Here is a 20229-nt window from a genome sequence, read left to right as displayed (position 1 = left end):
AGCAAGGTATGTGGCCCCAGCAACTTCACTATCAGAAGTAATTTGGGGAGCAGGGATTGCTAGGGTGCCCCTAGCATTAGGGACAGTGAAGGAGCCCCTGGCTCCCAGTAATCTGACAACTGAGTCATGATATGAACTTTTTATTTATTGTAAAGTTAATTTTTCCATTACTTTTGAGACCCTGAAATGAGGAAGCTTTTTAGAAAAAAGATTGCAATTCCTAAACGTTTCACAGGATATTTTTGTTCAACCCCTTTAATTAATCCTGAAAGTCTACACTTCAATTGCATCTCACCTGTTTCCATTTAAATAAAAAATAGTGGCCTGGAGAGCTGAAATCATGAAGATTCGGTAACTGTCCAAATATTACTTGACCTAACTGTATGTTTCTTAATTTCTTTAAAAAGAACTATGAGAACATGCTCAAAAAATAAAGAGCTATGATATTAATTGTGTTATTATAATTGAAAGATTTCAGCTACTTTCCTTTTGCATTCCCAGCCCACACATGCTCTCTGTAGTGCAGTATGTGTAATGCTCCATGCATAACAATGCCTTATAACTGCCTCCTCCAATAAATCTGGGTCTGTGCTCAGAGTTATATCTGCTAGTCACAGCAGGCATGAAACAAATTTCTAATCTCTGCAAGACCTTGTAACTAGAGATGAGCGTTGTTCTACTCGAACTGTTCGCCAATCTCAAATTCGAGCTGTTTTGGGCGGTGTTCGAGCCGTTCGGCGAACACGAACAATTTGATAAAAATTCGGCTGTTCGAGGTTATGTTCGATAACTGTTCGTGCACCAAAATCATAACTGGATTTTTTCTCAGTAATGATGAAAACTAATGTTAATACGCAGTTTGAGTGTACAGCGGGGTGGGGGGAGGGGCAGGGGATGGATCTCTGCAGGAACAATGAAGATCTCCATTTTTTTTTCTCTTTCCCGCATTTGCAGTGGGGAGGTGCAATCTGTCAGCCTATCAGCAGCGCACACACGGAGCGAAGTGCTTTTTTTCACACAAGCAAGGGCATGTGTCATTGGCAGTGTATGTCACATGTCCTTGCCCTATAAGACCAAGCCATTTTCCCCGTCGCCACCATTTTCTCACTGCTGCAGCTGCGTGTTAGACGGCACCGCTGTTGCTGTGTGCGCTATACCTTGTTAATTTCAAGCCAATTTTCGCACAAATATACAGATAGCTTGGGAGTAGGGAATAGTTGTGATTGCAGTCCTTTTAAGGACTAGGTTACAGCATTTCCTACGACTTTTATCAGGGAGGTCTGTGCTCTTAAATAGATTGGTTGTGGGAGTAAAGACTAATTGTAATTGGAGTCCTTTTCAGGACTAGGTTACATCAGTTCCTATCCGTTTTTGCCAGGCAGGTCTGTGCCAGTGCTGTGCAAGTTTTTTTCACAGCATTTGGCTGAATCTAGCAAAGCTAATCCTTTTTGGCCTATTGCAGAGTGTGTTAGTCAGTGGAGTAGCCTATCTGTGTTGCAAGATATACCACCTGTGTATAGAATACCAATTTTTTTACTGCACCTAGTGAAGTAAAATCTTTTGGGCATAGCATCATTCTATTAGTCCATCTATACTGACCTCCATCAGGTTGCAAATTAAAACTAATTTTTATCTGCATCTACAGTATATCTGAAAAAATATTTGGGCTTCTAGCTGTGTGTGGGACTTGTTGTATTAGTCCATCTATACTGACCTCCATCAGGTTGCAAATTAAAAATAATTTTTATCTGCATCTACAGTACCTCTGAAAAAATATTTGGGCTTCTAGCTGTGTGTGGGACTTGTTGTATTAGTCCATCTATACTGACCTCCATCAGGTTGCAAACTGAATATATTTTTTTCTGCATCTACCTCTGAAAAAATATTTGGGCTTCTAGCTGTGTGTGGGACTTGTTGTATTAGTCCATCTATACTGACCTCCATCAGGTTGCAAACTGAATATATTTTTTTCTGCATCTACCTCTGAAAAAATATTGGGCTTCTAGCTGTGTGTGGGACTTGTTGTATTAGTCCATCTATACTGACCTCCATCAGGTTGCAAACTGAATATATTTTTTTCTGCATCTACCTCTGAAAAAATATTGGGCTTCTAGCTGTGTGTGGGTCTTGTTCTATTAATCCATCTATACTGACCTCCATCAGGTTGCAAACTGAATATAATTTTTTTCTGCATCTAGCTCTGAAAAAATATTTGGCCTTCTAGCAGTGTGTCGGACTTTCTCTATTAGTCCATCTATACTGACCTCCATCAGGTTGCAAATTAAAACTAATTTTTATCTGCATCTACAGTACCTCTGAAAAAATATTTGGGCTTCTAGCTGTGTGTGGGACTTGTTGTATAAGTCCATCTATACTGACCTCCATCAGGTTGCAAATTTAAACTAATTTTTATCTGCATCTACAGTACCTCTGAAAAAATATTTGGGCTTCTAGCTGTGTGTGGGACTTGTTGTATTAGACCATCTATACTGACCTCCATCAGGTTGCAAACTGAATATATTTTTTTCTGCATCTACCTCTGAAAAAACATTTGGGCTTCTAGCTGTGTGTGGGACTTGTTGTATTAGTCCATCTATACTGACCTCCATCAGGTTGCAAACTGAATATATTTTTTTCTGCATCTACCTCTGAAAAAATATTGGGCTTCTAGCTGTGTGTGGGACTTGTTGTATTAGTCCATCTATACTGACCTCCATCAGGTTGCAAACTGAATATATTTTTTTCTGCATCTACCTCTGAAAAAATATTGGGCTTCTAGCTGTGTGTGGGTCTTGTTCTATTAATCCATCTATACTGACCTCCATCAGGTTGCAAACTGAATATAATTTTTTTCTGCATCTAGCTCTGAAAAAATATTTGGCCTTCTAGCAGTGTGTCGGACTTTCTCTATTAGTCCATCTATACTGACCTCCATCAGGTTGCAAATTAAAACTAATTTTTATCTGCATCTACAGTACCTCTGAAAAAATATTTGGGCTTCTAGCTGTGTGTGGGACTTGTTGTATTAGTCCATCTATACTGACCTCCATCAGGTTGCAAATTAAAAATAATTTTTATCTGCATCTACAGTACCTCTGAAAAAATATTTGGGCTTCTAGCTGTGTGTGGGACTTGTTGTATTAGTCCATCTATACTGACCTCCATCAGGTTGCAAACTGAATATATTTTTTTCTGCATCTAACCCAGCCAATATTTTTGGCCTAATACCACAGTTTGGCCACTCAGCTCTGCTCGGTTACCATCCATTGTTTTTTTGTGCAAACAACTCCAGAGTTGTGAATTAGTTAACCACCAAAATGAGTGGAAAAAGGCCTGCTGCTGGTGGAAAGGGGAATAGGCGTGTTGGGAAGGGGAAAAAAGGTTGTGTCCGTGGGGTAGGTGTTAAAGCAACAGTAACATCTGCAGAAGAAAGACCATCTTCCAGCCAAACTAAAATGTCTACTTCTTTTAGCGGACAATGTGATAAGATCCCTTTCTTACATCCACGCCAATCGCTACAAATTCCAGATGAGGCACAAAAACAGCAGGTGCTTCAACGGATATCAAGTGCTCCTTTAAGTGGGCTCTCCTCCACATCAACTTCAACATCACAAATACTCCAGTCCTCAAAGGTGTCACCCAAATCGCACTTGCTTCCTCACAGCTCCCAAATCTCCAGCTGCCCGTCTGAGTATGAGGTAGAACAGATGGTTGAGTCTGCAGAGCTGTTTACTCATACTATAGCCTGGGAATCAGAGGTCGACTCCAGCGCTTCTGTGAATCCAGATGAGGAAATGATCTGCACTGATGCCCAGAATCTTTATGAGTCGGATCCAGGACCAGACGCAGAAGGTTCTGACCATAATGTAGACCCTCATTCCCAAACTGTAACTCCTGTTGGTGGAGACAATGAGGAAGACGATGATAAGACTCAAATACCTGATTGGAGCGACAACTTTGGTTTTTTGTCAGGGCAGGAACAGGTTGGCTCTGAGGACGACGGGTGTGATAACACACAGGGTGATGATGATGAGGTTGGAGATCCCACTTACTGTCAACCCACAGTCAGCCAAGAGATGAGGTCAGCAGAGGAGGTGGAGGAAGATGCTAGTGACGACGAGGTCAGGTTGCGCCTTCCTGGACAGAGACGTAGTACTGGAAGCACGTCAACAACTGCATCCTCAAACACAACTCTGCCTCTCACCACAAGTCGTGGTGGCTCTTCAGGTCGCATGGGTGCTAAGCCTTGCATAGCCTGGGCATTTTTTAGATTGATAAAGATGACCCAACTCGTGTTATCTGTAACATTTGTCAGCAAAAGCTAAGTAGAGGCCAAAAAATACATAGTTTGAGTACTTCATGCATGAACCGGCACATGGACATGAAGCATAAGTTGCAGTGGGAAGCTCAGTGTGCTACAATGCGGCCTAGCCGGCCGGGCCAACCACCGTCTGCCATATCTTGTGCATCCACGGCCTCTTCATCCTCTGTGACTGGGGAGACAGCAGTCACACCTGTTTTGGGGCGCAGACCTGCCACCTCTTTACCCCCAACAGCCAGCGTGATTGGCAGGTCATCATTTTCTTTGGAGGTGGTAACAGCAGCTGGTGTTGAGCGCTGTCCGACATCGATAGCACCACCTTTGGATCAAGGCAACCTAACATGTCCGCCTGCATCTTCCACACAGACCGGCAGTTTGCCGGGGACACCCTTATCAACCCCGTCTAAGCACAATAGCCAGCCCTCGGTCCCTCAGATGTGGACAAGTAAAAGACCATTTCCTCCTAGCCATGAGAAAGCTAAGAGGTTGAATTTCACCATCTGCAAGCTCTTGGCTACAGAAATGCTGCCTTTCCGCCTGGTGGACACAGAGGATTTTCGAGACCTTATGTCCGTCGCAGTGCCCCAGTACCAGATGCCCAGTCGGCACTACTTCTCAAAGAAAGGTGTGCCTGCGCTCCACCAGCATGTCGCACACAACATCACCGCTTCTTTGAGAAACTCTGTGTGTGACAGGGTGCATTTCACCACAGACACTTGGACGAGTAGGCATGGACAGGGGCGTTACATGTCGCTGACTGGGCACTGGGTAACTATGGTGACAGCAGGACAAGGGGCTGCTGTCCAAGTCTTGCCGTCCCCACGAGTTGTGCGTCAATGCTCTTTATGTCAAAGTTCCTCCACTGCTTCTGCCTCCTCAACCTCCTCTCGGTCTTCCACCTGCACCCAAAGCCTGTCTGGTCATGCCACAAGCTTTCTAACTGCGCAGAAGGGATCCTGCACACCTCCTTACTATGCTGGCAGTAGGGCTCAACGTCATCAGGCGGTTTTTACTTTGAAATGTCTGGGAAATGTGAGTCACACAGCAGAGGAGTTGTGGTCAGCTCTGGAGAACCAATTTCATGAATGGTTGTCTCCACTGGACCTGAAACCAGGGAAGGCCGTGTGCGACAATGCTGCAAACCTGGGTGCGGCCCTTCGCCGGGGCAATGTCACACACGTGCCTTGTATGGCTTACGTGTTGAACCTGGTTGTCCAGCAATTTTTAGCCCACTATCCCAGACTAGATGGCCTTCTGCAGAGGGCACGGTCGCTGTGTGCTCACTTCCGCCGTTCGCATCCCGCAGCTCAGCGACTTACATCTCTACAGAAGTCGTTGGGCCTGCCACTTCACCGGCTAAAATGCGATGTGCCTACCCGGTGGAATTCAACTCTGCACATGTTGCAGCGACTGTGGCAGCACCGACAAGCCCTGGTGCAATACGTTCTGACGTATAGCCTGGGCCAACGAGATTCAGAGGTGGGGCAAATCACGCTGGAGGAGTGGTCTCAGATCAGGGACCTATGCACCCTTCTGCACAGTTTTGAAATGGCGACGAAGATGTTTAGTGCTGACGATGCCATTATCAGCATGACTATTCCGGTGATTTACATGCTGGAGCACATGTTAAACAGAATTCGGAGTCAGGTGGTGGCACAAGAGGAGGTGGAGGAAGTAGAGGAGGAGGAGTTGTATGCGGAAGGGCTAACATCTGCAAGGTCCAGACGGTCGGCAGCACCAAGGCGGCAGGCATGTGAGGGTGGGGGAGATGGTTTTACCAGGGCGCATGGTAGCAGCCAAACTAGTGAGGAAGGTGCAGGAGCCCAGGAAGAAGTGGAGGACAAACTGATGGAAGACTCATCAGATGAGGGAGACCTTGATCACATTTCTGTTGTGCGAGGTTGGGGGGAGAGGACAGAGGAAGGAAGCATGATTGTTACCTCGCCACCAACACAACAGGGACTTGGTGCTCCTGGATGCGCAACACACATGAGTGCCTTCTTGCTGCACTACCTGCAACATGACCCTCGAATTGTGAGAATTAGAAATAATCCTGACTACTGGGTTGCCACACTGTTAGATCCCCGGTACAAAAGTAAATTTGCAGAAATTATTCCTGCCATAGAAAGGGATGCACGCATGCAGGAGTATCAGCAGAGACTGTTGCAGAATCTTACATGTGCTTTTCCACAAAATACCAGTGGTGCACGTAGTGAATCTCACAGTTCCAACTTGCCAACCGTGGGACCGTCAAGTGTTCAGCACTCAAACCGTAACAGAACCACAGTATCTGGTGGTAACATCAATTTTGCGGAATCATTTCACCACTTTTTTAGCCCATCCTTTGCAAGGCCACAGGAGACAAGAAGTCTGACACATAGTCAGCGCCTAGAGACGATGGTACAGGAGTATCTCCAAGTAAACATTGAAGCCACGACTGTGTCACTGGACCCTTGCTCTTTTTGGGCTTCCAATCTGGATAAATGGCCGGAGCTAGCCACTTACGCCTTGGAGATCTTGTCATGCCCCGCAGCCAGCGTTCTGTCTGAACGTGTGTTCAGCGCTGCTGGTGGTGTGCTGACAGATAAGCGCACGCGGCTCTCCACTGATAATGTAGACAGACTCACGTTCATAAAGATGAACAAATCATGGATCCGAAACTACTTTTCTACCCCTGTGTCATCCTGGGGAGAGTAAAAGCTTGATGATTGGTTAAAATCACCCTACCAACCGTTTTAAGCTTTCAAATTACTAATCATGTTTATCTGTATCTTGACTGGAAAATAATTTGGGCTTTGTAGCAGTGTGCAGCACTGATCCTATTAGGCCATCTACAATAAGCTCCACCAGATTTAAAATTAAAAATAATTTTTAGCTGCATCTAGCCCGGAAAATAATTTTGGGGCTCCGAGATGCGCAAGACACATAAGTGCCTTCTTGCTGCACTACCTGCAGCATGACCCTCATATTGTCAGAATTCGAAGTAATCATGACTACTGGGTTGCCACATTCTTAGATCCCCCAAACTTTTCGATCAACCTTTTCATTTTAATAAAGACCAAAAAAATGGTCATTTTTGAAATTATAAGCATTAGCAGGTTGTTAGAAACTGAAATCAAACAGTTTTCAACTCAAAACTTTATTCTAGGTGATGTTACATTTTCACATAGGACCCCTTGTTCGAAAGGAGCTTCTGAACTCTCTCGTCCATTGAATTTGTCAGGTTTTGGATGGTTTCTGCTTCAATTGTTTTGCATGAGGACAGAATACCCTCCCAGAGCTGTTGCTTAGATGTGAACTGCCTCCCGCCATCATAGACACTCCTTTTAATGATGCTCCAAAGGTTCTGAATGGGGTAGAGGTCAGGGGAGCATGGGGGTCACACCATAAGTTTGTCCCCTTTTATGCCCATATCAGCCAGAGATGCAGATGTTTTATGTGCAGCATGAGATGGTGCATTATCATGCAGAAAAATGATCTTGCTGTGAAATACACGGTTCTTCTTCTTGAACCATGGCAGGAAGTGCTGTTTGAGAAAATCCACATACATTATGGAGTTCATCTTTAGCGCCTTCAGGGATCCTAAAGGGGCCGACAATCTCTCTCCCCATGATTCCAGCCCAAAACATTACTCCACCTCCTCCTTGTTGGCGCTGTAGCCGTGTTTGCGTGGGGTGTCCATCAACCAGCCATCCTCCACTCCATCCATCTGGACCATCGAGCGCTGCACGGCACTCATCCGTGAACAAAACAGTTTTGAAATCAGTCTTCATGTAATGTTTGGCCCACTGGAGCCATTTCTGCTTGTGTGAAGTGGATAGAGGAGATCGACAGGATGGCGTATGCACAGCTGCAAACCTCTGAAGGACCCTGCATCTTGTTGTTCGGGGGACGTTGGAGGCACAAGCAGCTTCAAAAACTTGTCTGCTGCTATGACAAGACTTTTTTGCCGCTGCTCTTTCAACCTGACGTAATTGCCTGTAGGAAAGAGTCCTCAATTTGCCCTTATCAGCACGCACACGTGTGTACTGTGAATCAGCTACATACTTCTTGATTGCCAAGACACTTCATCCTGATCATCGCACAATGTTGATTGTAGTCATGCCTTGACCTAAACACTCCACAATTTGTTGCTTCTCAGCAGCCGACACATCCTTTTTCTTTCCCATTTTGGCAGAAAATGTAGGCTGCTGAATAATGTGAGAGAGCCTTCTTAAGTAGTCTTGCCTTTCATTGGACACACCTGCCAAACTAATTAGCACTGGTGTCTGCAATTGCTTACAGTGATATAAAGAGCCCTGACACACATCACCATCAATGAGTTTAACTGACAAACAAACAAATTCTTCCCTTATCACTCCTAAACACTTTTTGCATAATAATTTGGAACACAGTGTACATGTGCTTTTCCACAAAACACCAGTGGTTCACGTAGTGAATCTTACAGTTCTAACTTGCCAACCGTGGTCTGTATGGAGTTGTTCAATAAAGGGCCCAAAATTAAGATAACATAGATGGGAGAGGTCTCTATGAATAGGAATTCCTAAGTATTTGATACCCTGTGAGGGCCAGGCAAAGGGAAAGTTGGACTGGATGGAATCCTATATGGATTTGGGGAGGGAGACATCGAGAGCCTCAGACTTCGCTGCATTGATTTTAAAATTTGACCATGTAACAAAGTGATCTATTTCAGCCATAACAGCATGGATGGATATATGTGATTGAGTGATATATACTAGGACATCATCAGCAAATAGAGAGCACTTGTACTCGGTGCCTCCCACCTCAATCCACCTAATATTGGGGTTATGGCGAATTGATGAGAGCAGGTGCTCCATCACTAGGATGTATAAGAGAGGGGACAGAGAACATCCCTGCCTTGTCCCATTGGTGATTGTGAAAGGTGATGAAAATGTTCTGACGCGCCCCCTGGGCCTTGGGACACCCGGAGCCGGACTCTTTTTGGTGGATGCTGGTGGTTGTAGTCTCCGTGGCGGCAACCCGGTTCCGTGGCTCAGGGCGGTCAAACCAGTGGCGGAACCATTTATGTGGTTTTGATGTTTAAATGTCCGACTACGCCACCCGTGGATTGCGGTCAGAGTGAACCGCCGCTCCAGGGCAGACCGCTGAGGCTGGTGTTGTGGGTGCAGCAGAGCGTAGCATAACTCCCCACGGGAGGAGTATAGCCTCAGGGCAGTGTATGCGGAGGATGGGGGTGATGGTGCAGGGCAGCAGCAGTAATGACACGGAGTCAGTGATGCAGTCCGGGGCCTTTACTCACAGTTCTTATTATCCAGACCACGTCTGCAGGTAACGGCTGCCCACGTCGTACTGTGCTCACCAGGTGAGGGGCTCAGACAACTCCCAGATAACTTTGGAGTGCTTCACAGGACCCCCTTTGTGTGTCCTTTGTCTGGCCTTTCTTACCAACCCTTCTGTCCGGCTGCCTCGGGCCTCCTCTTGGTAAACTTGGCGCCAGTTTCCCTGACCCTATGTGGTGCCTTCCTAGCGGGTGTAGCGAGGGGCTGCGCCACATAAAATGTCACAGCCTCCTGTTTCTAGCTGAGGGTCTTTTCCTGCCTCCACTAGTTTCGGGGACCGGTCTCCCCCTTTGGCCTGACACCTCCACGCAGGTGGATTCTGGCGTGTGGTGGCGACTCGCCCGTCCGCACCCCTGAGATCCCTTCGTTCCTCGTTCCTGGAGCCTTCTCCGCTCCTCTTCCTTCCTTCTCCCTCTTCCAGGCCTGGTCCTCTGTTACTAGGCCCGCCTCCGGAGCAGAGCTCATGCAGAGCCCCTGCTCCCTGCCACTTCTGCTCAGACTTCTCTGCACTGAACTAAGATGGTGCCCACCTTTTATACTCCCTTCTCAATGCACCCAGGAACTGCTTCCTCCCTGCTCCTGCACTACAGGGTTCCCCTTCCTCAGTGTTCCCTCCCCCCACTCCAGCCAGGGACAGGGACTGTCGTGCCCATCTCAGGGGCATATTGGTCGCCCTGCCCCACGGCAATGTGGTGTAATGCATGCAGGTGTCGGGTCCTGATCCACACTACATCCTTACCTGAGAGTGAGATATCACACCTCTGGGTGAGGTGCAATACCTCTGTAGCAACCGAGCCCTCAGGGTGCTACAGTTCCATTTATCTTCAGCCTAGGTGACGTATTGCGATACAGGGCCGTGATTTTGGCTATAAAAGGGTCCCCTAGACCCCTACCCCAAGCTTTTTAAGAGAATCATATATGGCGTGCCAGGAGACTCTATGGAATGCTTTCTCAGCATCCAACGAGAGTATCTAATTACAAATTTTTAACTGCATCTAGCCCAGGAATTACTTTGTGCCTAGTAGCAGGGTCTGCTAGTCAGCGGATTATCCCGGCTGTTAAGCAAGCTACACCACCTGTAGTTTGGACACTTCATTTTTTCAAAGGAAATGCTTCGGGACCACGGGATACTCAGTGAAGAGCATCAGGAGGCACCCCAAGGCATAGGGGCTGGGACTGGCAGTAGGATGCCTTGCGGTGGACAGCCGAGCTCGATTCTTATAAAAGCTTTTTAACTGCAGCAGCTTTAGTGGACGCTACTGGAGCTGGAATTACGCGGCTGCTGGCATGAGACTTGCCCTCCAATAGATCCTTGTAAATGGATTTAAAGTGTATTCATTCAAATTAGAGAGACAATTTAAATTAAAAAGCATAGAGCTGCCTCCTCCACAGGGGGGCTCGCTCGACCCACCAGCGGACAGGCACCAGTATTGGGAGAGGGGGGCTGGCCATCAGGGTTCACCGCGGCTCTGGCACAAACCCGGCGACACGGAGGTGGCACGGGCAGGAGCGGACTGGCCATGTCGGCTTCTCACATTTTGGATTTTAGAAGGGCATGACATGCCTATATCTGTGTCTCCCCCTCCTTTTACTCCTCCACCTCTTTTATTTTCGCATGACTATATGTACTTGTCACTTTTCCATGTGTTAGTTATGTCTTCTGAGCAGTTTGTCAGCTTTTGGACACCTTTGAAGGTGTTTTCTGTGTGTTTCTATGTGTTTTTGTTTGCCTGCCATTGGTTTTAACGGTGTTCGAAGGTGTTCGACGAACAGTTCGACGAACAGTTCGGCGAACACACGGGTGTTCGACGAACCGAACCGAACTCGAACACTACGGGGGTGGCTCAACACTACTTGTAAGAAACTCTTTAACTTACCTAATTTATGAGAAAGACAAGAGACTTGGTCCATCAACAGTATTTCCCTGGTTTCCTATAGTGTTTTGCCTGTTTAGAGAACAAAGGCCTGTCCATCTTGTATTAATATTGCAACGGATCTCAGGAGCTTAAAATTATGTTGACTGCATTTATTAATTTCATTGATGAATTTTGTATTATTAATGATTTTCAATAGAAAACAACTGAATCTTTCCTTTTACATGTTCTGATTTCTTTTTCTTATCATATATTTCTTATTTTTTGTTATTTCTGAAAAATTTCTAATCAATTGCATCGACTAGAATTTTGTACCTAAATGGCAAAAAGTACTTTCCAGTGTAAGATGCAGAGTGTAATACATAAAAAACTGTATGAGAGAAGTAGGTCATGAATTGACTCTTTCTTAGTGACCTTACTCCTGTATTACACTGCTGGGCTCTACTGTTAAGTAAAGGGCAACATTAGATTCTTCACACTCAATATGTTCAATCTGTCACAGTTATTAGAAACACAATGATCAAGATTGTGCTCAGAGAATTGTATTCTACAGTGAACATGCCATCTGAGCTTCTAACATGGACCCCCTGTGGCTTTAACAGCCTTTAAGGAGAGTTTATAACATAAAGGGCAACACCTACCAGACACTCCACCATATGTGGTCCTGCTCTCTCTTCCGACTGCAGGCCATGGTGTTCCATCTGCTTTGAGTCCCATCAGTCCTGACACTGTATTAGTTGCAGTAACACCATCTGCATCACCTGCGAAATAGCATTTTTAACCCATTAATATCATGTCATGGAAAGTTATATTTTGCTCTTTCAGAAAGGTTTGTTGATGTATCATGTTAACAAAATGAAAATGTCTGAGTTCTCCTATTAAGAGACGCAACAACAAAAAATTTCAGTTTAATTCTTCTATTTAATGTACATTTTGCCCAAAAAGTCCAAAACTAATCATTAATAATAATAATAATAATAATATAACTATTAATAATAATTATATTTACACATACAGAAACTCCGATTCATCATTTTCATGTTTCTCTCCTTTTTAGTTTTGTGCTATTAGATGCTATTTTTAGTTCCAAATTCATCAAAATGGTACACGTAATTTTGCTCCAAAAGTCACAAAAATGCCCTAAATTTTGGCATACTACACTATGCGGTGAAGACATAGGTGCATGATGTACACTATGATATTTGGCGTGATACACCAGGGGGAGGGAACTAGAGTGAAGTTGCGTCAAATTTATCGACTTTTTAAAAAGTCGCAATTGACAAATAAGCCAAAAATATTTGAAATTGCTAAACTCCACCCACAAATTGGAAAAAAAAGATGAGCACATATAAAATAGACTTCAAAAAAGGTGCAAACAGAATAATGAATTTGGTGCAAACAAAAAAAAGGCGCAAAACACACAAAGATAGACAAAAGACAGGCGCCCAGGTAATGGTGAATCTTTTTTTTTTCATCATTACACTATGAACCTTTTGACTTTGCTGACTTTTGTTCATAGTGTAGACAAAGCATAATTTTATGTTTCAATTGTTTAAATACAATATACTGCACCTTACTATAAGAGGCGTTCCAGGTTTAGACAGCAGAAGATAGAAAAAATCTATCCTACTAGATAGAGATGAGCGGAACTTTTGAAAGTCAAATTCACTTACTTTGCCGAATTTTCCCTCAAAATTGGATTTTCAATTTACGTAAATCTCAAAATTGCAAAGCTTGTAATTGCTCAGAAAATACGCGTGTGGGAGAAGAAAGAGAGAACCCCACTGACCACTGGCAGACACAGACAGAAGAGGGCCTCTGTGCAAGAACAGTATATGGGCCCTTTGCAGCCCAATAGCTCACCATAATGTTCAATTCCACCTACTTTGGAGGTGGAAATGAGCCCATTACCTATTGGGCCCCTATGAGACTACACACATTGCCCCAATAATATGTTCGCCCCTACCCATAAGAGCTTAAATTTTATAGGAGAGAGAGAAAGGATCCTGATGACCATAAAAGCTTACATTCTATAGGGAGAGAGAAGACCACTGATCATAGCTTAAAGCATCATTGTTTTCTAAACTTTTTTTCATGAAAGTGTCACTGAACAAAACTTCCCTTCCTGAAAGCAAACCTTCAACCTGTAGTACATCATATCTATTGCAAAAATGCTGCTGCTGTTGTCGTCATCTAGGAGCCCCTAACTAGGTTCAAAGTAAAACCATGTACTGTACCATGGTTGGTATACATTGCCTTAGGAAAAAGTAGATTGGTGGGAGTGAGGAATCATTGATATTCTGCTTATTCAAGATTACTGGTAACTAAAATTGTTCCCATATGCAGTAAAAAATGACAAACAATAAAAAAACAAAAATGTATTTGCTATTCTCTCTTTTCCCTTTAGTAATATTGATATAAAACTATTTAGACTTATTTAAGAAGAGAAGCATAAATTGGAGGTTAGACACTTCTAGATTGTCTAGGAGACTCTTCGAATAAAGGCATCTGACGCGCCCCTGGGCCTGTGTCGCGCTGCGGTGCGCACGCGGGAGCTTACCCGGAGCCGGATCCGTGGAGGGTTGTAGTCTCGTGGCGGTGACCCGGTCCGTGCCCAGGGAGTCAAACTGGACGGCAGTCTACTAGTAGTAAATAGTTGATGACTACACCACCCGTTGAGTGCAGCCAGGGAGCTGCTGCTGCGGGGCAGACCGCTGAGGCCGATGGTAGGATTATGCAGCGTGATAGTATAACCCCCAACGGGAGGGGTATGGTCTCAGGGCAGCCGACGTGGATGATGGGGGTAGCAGGAACCACTCAGAGACGGTACGGTGTAGTTCAGGGTCTTTACTGGTAACAACGATAGACCCTCCCGGAGTACATGCTAGCGAACGGGGCCTGGTCAGTCCTTGAGCAGATGGGATCTCCCCTGGCCAGGCGTAGTTGTAGGCCTCCCAAACTGACTGTACTCTTCTGGCTACCTTGCTAGAAGCTGATGTAAGTAGCCCACGTCCCTGAGTGTACCGTGTGGTGCTCACCCGTATGGCCGGTGACTCGGGGCCTTCTAATGGCTTCCGCTCCACGATGGCGGTGCTGGTCCCACGCGTGTGACCGTGCCTTCGGGCTTCTGGGCCAGAGGACCTGAAATCCCCTGCCTGACGGATTCTGCTGCTGGGTAGGAGTTAGTCCCCACAGCCTCGGACTCCGGGTCCGGTAAAGAATCTTCTTAGTCAGGGCGAGCTCTGTAGCTGCCAGCCCCTGACTCCTTGTAACTCTGCTGTTTCCTATGCTGCTTCTCTTCTCCACTCTCCTTGTCTGACTCACCCTGCCTCAGCCCCGGGTTTATACAGGGGAAGTTCTTCCCCTCCCAAGACTGGGCAGGAGGTGTGGCATGCACAGGATCCCTGACCAAAGGACCTCCCACCTGCTCTCAGACATAATATCTCTATCACTGTGGCAACCAGACCCCTGGGGTGTCACATTCCCCCCTAGTGAAATTTAGTACTCCGGGACTAAACACATTTAGAAAAACATAACAAAGTATAACAATAACAATACTATAAGAAAAACACATAAGATGGTTACGGCGTGTCCGCAACCGGATGCAGTCTTTGAAGAAAAGCAAAGGTGTCCATTTCACCAACACAGGGAGACGTAACCAGGTAGGGGTCTGTCCTACCCCGAGTCCTTAACAGTCTCTAGTCCATCCTGGGTTACGCTCCAACTATATACAAGGATTCCCGGTAAATCCACCAAGGTTTCCTAAAAATAACTAGAAACACAAAATTATACACAAGCAACAAGACACAGAAAAACGTAAATAAAACAATTTATACACTTTAAATTCTCCAGCGTGCGGGTAACTGGCCTCTAGTGGCCCGAGTGGACCTACGGAGCTGACTGTCTGGCCCTGAACTACAGGGTGTAGGAGCTGTCAAGGGTAAACTGGGCAGCTGTCTACCGGCTCTTTGTCTCACTAGGGGTACGGCAGGCTCACTATAAGCAGAGGGTTGATTCTCCTGTTCTGCTTGTGTGGAGTCTTCTGCCTCCTGGACCGGCTGTTCTTCCAGCTCTACCCGTTGCTCCGTAGGTTCTTGGGATGATGGTTGGAGGAAGGTGAGTACGGGTACCACAACTGCACCATTGACTTGGGTCCAAGACTGAGGAAAGTCCCCGAGCACGGTACTAACCATATCTTCCCTTTCTTCCACGGGTCGATGGTCTTCTTGTTCCTCTTCAGGGTTCCTCAGTTGTTCGGGACACTTCTTCAGGTGGTCCCGGGATACAATGGCTGTGGTTTCCCCTCCGTCTTTACTGATGGTACAGACCTTCGGGTTCTCATGGCTTGAGGGCAGTACGGTGTACGGGTCCTTCTCCCACTGGTCGTCCAACTTGTGGAGCCGTCTCTTCCTCTTCAAGACCTGCTCTCCGGGTACCAGGGGAACAGCGGGAGCATACTGGTTGTAAGTTTTCTCTTGTCTTTCCCTAGCCTGACAGAGACTTCGCTCCACGCTCTCCTGTACTCTCCGGTACTGCTGCTGCCTCTCTGTGTCCCAGTCTGTTTCTGGTGAAGTGTCCTCGGGGGTCAGGACTCCCATTTCCAGGTCAACAGGTAACTTACCAGGTCTTGCCCTCATTAGGTAAGCCGGGGTACAGTTGGTGGAACCTACCGGGATGTGGTTGTATAGGTCCACCAGATCGGGCAACTTTTCAGGCCACAGACTGCGTTCTTCCAGGGGCAACGTTTTTAGAAGATCCATTACCACCTGGTTCATTTTTTCACAAAGTCCATTAGTCTGCGGATGGTAGGGTGTCGTCCTTATCTTCCGGCAGCCATACAGATTGCAGAATTCCTGAAAGACCTCCGCTTCAAAGGCAGGTCCCTGGTCCGTCAGCACTTGGTCCGGGTACCCGTGTGGACGGCAGAAGTGCTGCTGGAAGGCTCTAGCTGCTGTTTGAGCCGTTAAGTCCTTGACGGGGACGACAACCAAGAAACGGGAGTAATAATCCACGATGGTTAACGCGTAGACGTAGCCACTTCTGCTTGGGGTCAATTTTACATGATCCAAGGCTACCAGTTCCAACGGTTGCCGGGTGACGATGGACTGCAGGGGAGTCTTCTGGCTGGCTCGGTCCTTCCTTCTCAGGTTGCACGGGCCACAATCTCTGCACCACTTCTCGATGGTTCCCCTCATGCCTACCCAGTGGAACCGCTCGCGCAGCAGGAACTCCAGCTTTTTCCACCCAAAGTGTCCAGCTCCGTCGTGGTATGCCTCCATCACCATGGCTGCGTCTCTTCGTGGCACCACTACTTGCCAGAGTAATTCATGCGTCCGGGAGTTAACCATTCTGCGGCACAACTTCCCTTTGTAAAGGAACAGTCGACTCTTCTCTGCCCATAGTTGTTTGGCTTCCTCCGGAGCGTCTGGTTCAAGGCGAGCCTCCGGCCGAGTCAGCATCTCCTTCACCAGTCGGACGGCAGGGTCGCTGTCTTGCGTTTCCGCCCAGTTGTAGTGGGGTAAGGGGTTCAACGTAGCAGCCTGCTTACTCCTTACCCGGTGGGAATACTGAATAGTCCCATGACGGTGGAACGCAGGGAGTTCAACTTCTTCCAGTCCCTCCGGATCTTCTCCTCCGTCCGGCAGGTTGGGCATCCTGGACAGGGCGTCCGCGTTGGTATTGGAGCGTCCTGCCCGGTATTTAATTGTGAACTCGTAGTTGGACAGACGGGCCATCCACCTCTGCTCCAGGGCACCGAGTCTTGCCGTGTCCAGGTGTGTCAGCGGGTTGTTATCCGTGTACACGGTGAACCGGGAAGAAGCGAGGTAATGCTTAAAGCGCTCAGTGATTGCCCATACTACAGCCAGGAGCTCTAACTTAAATGAGCTGTAATTCTCGGGGTTCCTTTCGGTGGGTCGCAGTTTTCGGCTGGCGTAGGCAATTACTCGTTCCTTCCCCTGCTGGATCTGGGACAGTACGGCTCCTAGCCCGATGTTACTGGCGTCGGTGTAGAGGATAAAGGGCTGGCTATAATCCGGGTACGCCAGGATTTCGTCCGCCGTGAGGGCCATCTTCAGCTGGCGGAAGGACTCTTCTTCCAGCTCTTCCCATTTGAAGGGCGGCTTCTGGTTCTTGGCCTTCCGGGACTGGCCTATCAGGAGGTCCTGCATAGGTGCTGCCTTTTTGGTGAAACCGGGAATAAACCTTCGGTAGTAGCCTACCAACCCGAGGAACTGCCGCACTTCTTTTACGCTTGAGGGGCTTGGCCATTCCTTAATTGCGGTGATTTTATCAGGGTCGGGAGCCACTCCGTCCGCGCTCACTACGTGTCCCAGGTACTGCACCTTTGGTTTCAGGAGGTGACACTTGGAGGGTTTCACCTTTAGGCCGTAACTCGCCAGAGCCTCGAACACTTCCGCCAGGTGTTTCAGGTGGTCCTCATACGTCTTGGAATATACGATGACATCGTCCAGGTACAACAGGACCGTCTCGAAGTTTCTGTGGCCCAGACAACACTCCATTAGGCGTTGGAAGGTTCCTGGTGCGTTGCAGAGTCCGAACGGCATGCAGGTGAACTCGCTAAGTCCCATCGGGGTGGTGAATGCGGTCTTCTCCCGGTCCGCCTCTGCTACAGGAACCTGCCAGTACCCGCTAGTGAGATCCAAGGTAGAGAAGAAGTTAGCAGATCTTAAAGCAGCCAATGACTCCTCTATCCTTGGTAAGGGGTACGCATCCTTGTGTGTGATACGGTTGATTTTCCGGTAATCTACACACATCCTCATGGTGTTGTCTTTCTTTTTGACTAAAACTAATGGGGCTGCCCAGGGGCTACAACTATCCCGGATTACCCCAGCCTCCTTCATGTCTCTAAGCATCCCCTTGGCGTGTTGGTAATGTGCAGGGGGTACGGGTCGATACCTCTCTTTTATGGGAGGATGATCTCCCGTGGGGATGCGATGTTCTACCCCCTTGACTCGCCCGAAGTCTAACGGGTGTTTACTAAACACTCTCTCATACTCTTGAACCACCCGATAGACTCCTTGTTTCTGATGTGAGGGAGTGGAGTCAGTACCCAGATGTAGTTGCTGACACCAGTCCTCCATGTCTTTCCTAGAGCCGTTACCTTCCTCCGGGTGAGATGGAGGCAAGGGTTCCACAGATTGTATAGAATTTTGATTAGTGATATATAATTTGGCTAGCGTGGCATACCGGGGCAGGTACACTTCCCTCTCCCCGATATTTATTATGCGAACGGGCACCCTCCCATGGCGTACATTGACGACCCCCCGTGCTGTCAAAATGGTGGGCCTACTGTCTGAGTAAACTGGTTCTACCATTGCCTGGTAATCTCTACCTCTCAGACCAATAGCTGCCCGGCACCAAATCATCATTTCACTTTTTGGGGGCATGGCAATAGGAAAAGGGTCACACATTCTTACGCTACCAATCTCACCGCCGGAGAGTTCCACTTGTTGCCGTTGCATCAGTGCCCGGATCTCTTTCTGGAGCACCCGCTGCTCGCCGGAGCTGGCATTCTTGGCAACCTGCTGTAAAAGGAAAATCACCTCTGCAAGACAATTTTCAATTACATTAGTTCCTAGAGTTATTTTTGGGTGACTCTCATGTTTATCAATATCTACAATGATCAGTCCCTGTGCGGCCAGTTCGACTCTACCAATTTTGATGGTCACCTCTTTAAATCCGATCTGTGGCACGGGCTGACCATTGCTGGCGATGATACTCAAGTCGTCGTCGGGGTAGCGGGTAATATCCGAGTCATTCCAGTACTGCTTGAAGAGCACATACGGGATGGTGGTGACCTGTGACCCGGTGTCCAGTAGGGCACTCATGGGAATGCCATCCAGTACCACAGGCAAGACTGGACGTCCTCCCACATATCTGTCGCGCCAGTTCGATGGGCCTGGTGATCTTTTTCCTGGGGGTTGGCCCTCTACCCCAGGTTGTGCCCGTTTAAAGAACAGTACCTTGCCATATGTCCGGGTTGATTGTAGCGGCGGCAGATGGGTCGTCCGTCCTCACTGTATCGGTCACTGGGTCTTCCTCTGGCCGGTGGGGTCCTCCTTGGTCGACGCCACGGGATGTCCTCCGGTCCGGATGCCAGCTGGATCTTCCCTGGGGTGGAAACCTGTAAAGACTGCACAGTTCGGGTTAGCGCAGCAACGCTCTTAGCTAGCTCTTGGACCTGATGGTGTAGGTCTGGAGCCGGGTCATTGTCCAAAGCCTGCGCATCAGCTCCCACAGGCCCTGCTGACAAGGGCGCCGCCTCCTGGTAGTAAGTGGTAGTGGGGCGTCTGTGGGTCACAACGCCACCTGGTGCCGGTTCTCGGAGCACCCGGATGGCTCTGTCCTTGAACTGTGCAAAGTCCAGATGGGGATCCTGTAAGGCCATTGCCCGCAACTGGGTTCGGTGGGCATTGCAATATAAACCCTCTATAAATTGTTCAGTCAACAGCCTGTCCTCGTTTCCCACCCCATCAGGGTCGGTCTGCTTTATGGCCCTCAGGGCCTCTTGTAGGTTTAGTGCATAGTCCCTTATACTCTCATGCGCTCGCTGCTTGCACCCGTAGAATCTAAGCTTAATCTCGGCTGAGGTGCGGGTATCAAAGGTGTCCTTCAGCCGGGTTAGTATCCCTGCGACAGTCTTCCTCCCAGGTGGCCAGGATTTTACTTCCCTTTTGGCTGCCCCTGTTAG

At 47.5% G+C, this 20229-nt stretch overlaps 1 protein-coding gene across 1 annotated transcript in view; it reads right to left on the bottom strand.

Annotated features, from left to right (window-relative positions):
* Positions 1-20229, bottom strand: part of DPYD (dihydropyrimidine dehydrogenase) — a 2479659-nt gene that overhangs the window by 580301 nt on the left and 1879129 nt on the right. Inside the window, exon 18 of the mRNA XM_073643235.1 lies at positions 12158-12277. Within this exon, the coding sequence (XP_073499336.1) occupies positions 12158-12277 (120 nt within the window). The remainder of the gene's footprint in view (positions 1-12157; positions 12278-20229) is intronic.

The sequence above is a fragment of the Phyllobates terribilis genome, unplaced genomic scaffold (assembly GCF_046119375.1).
Source record: "Phyllobates terribilis strain yellow unplaced genomic scaffold, ASM4611937v1 Scaffold_8__6_contigs__length_399053987, whole genome shotgun sequence".
NCBI classification, from domain to species: Eukaryota; Metazoa; Chordata; class Amphibia; order Anura; family Dendrobatidae; genus Phyllobates; species Phyllobates terribilis.
The sequence above is the reverse complement of the archived record's forward strand: the minus strand, read 5'-3'. Positions and strand labels throughout refer to the sequence as shown.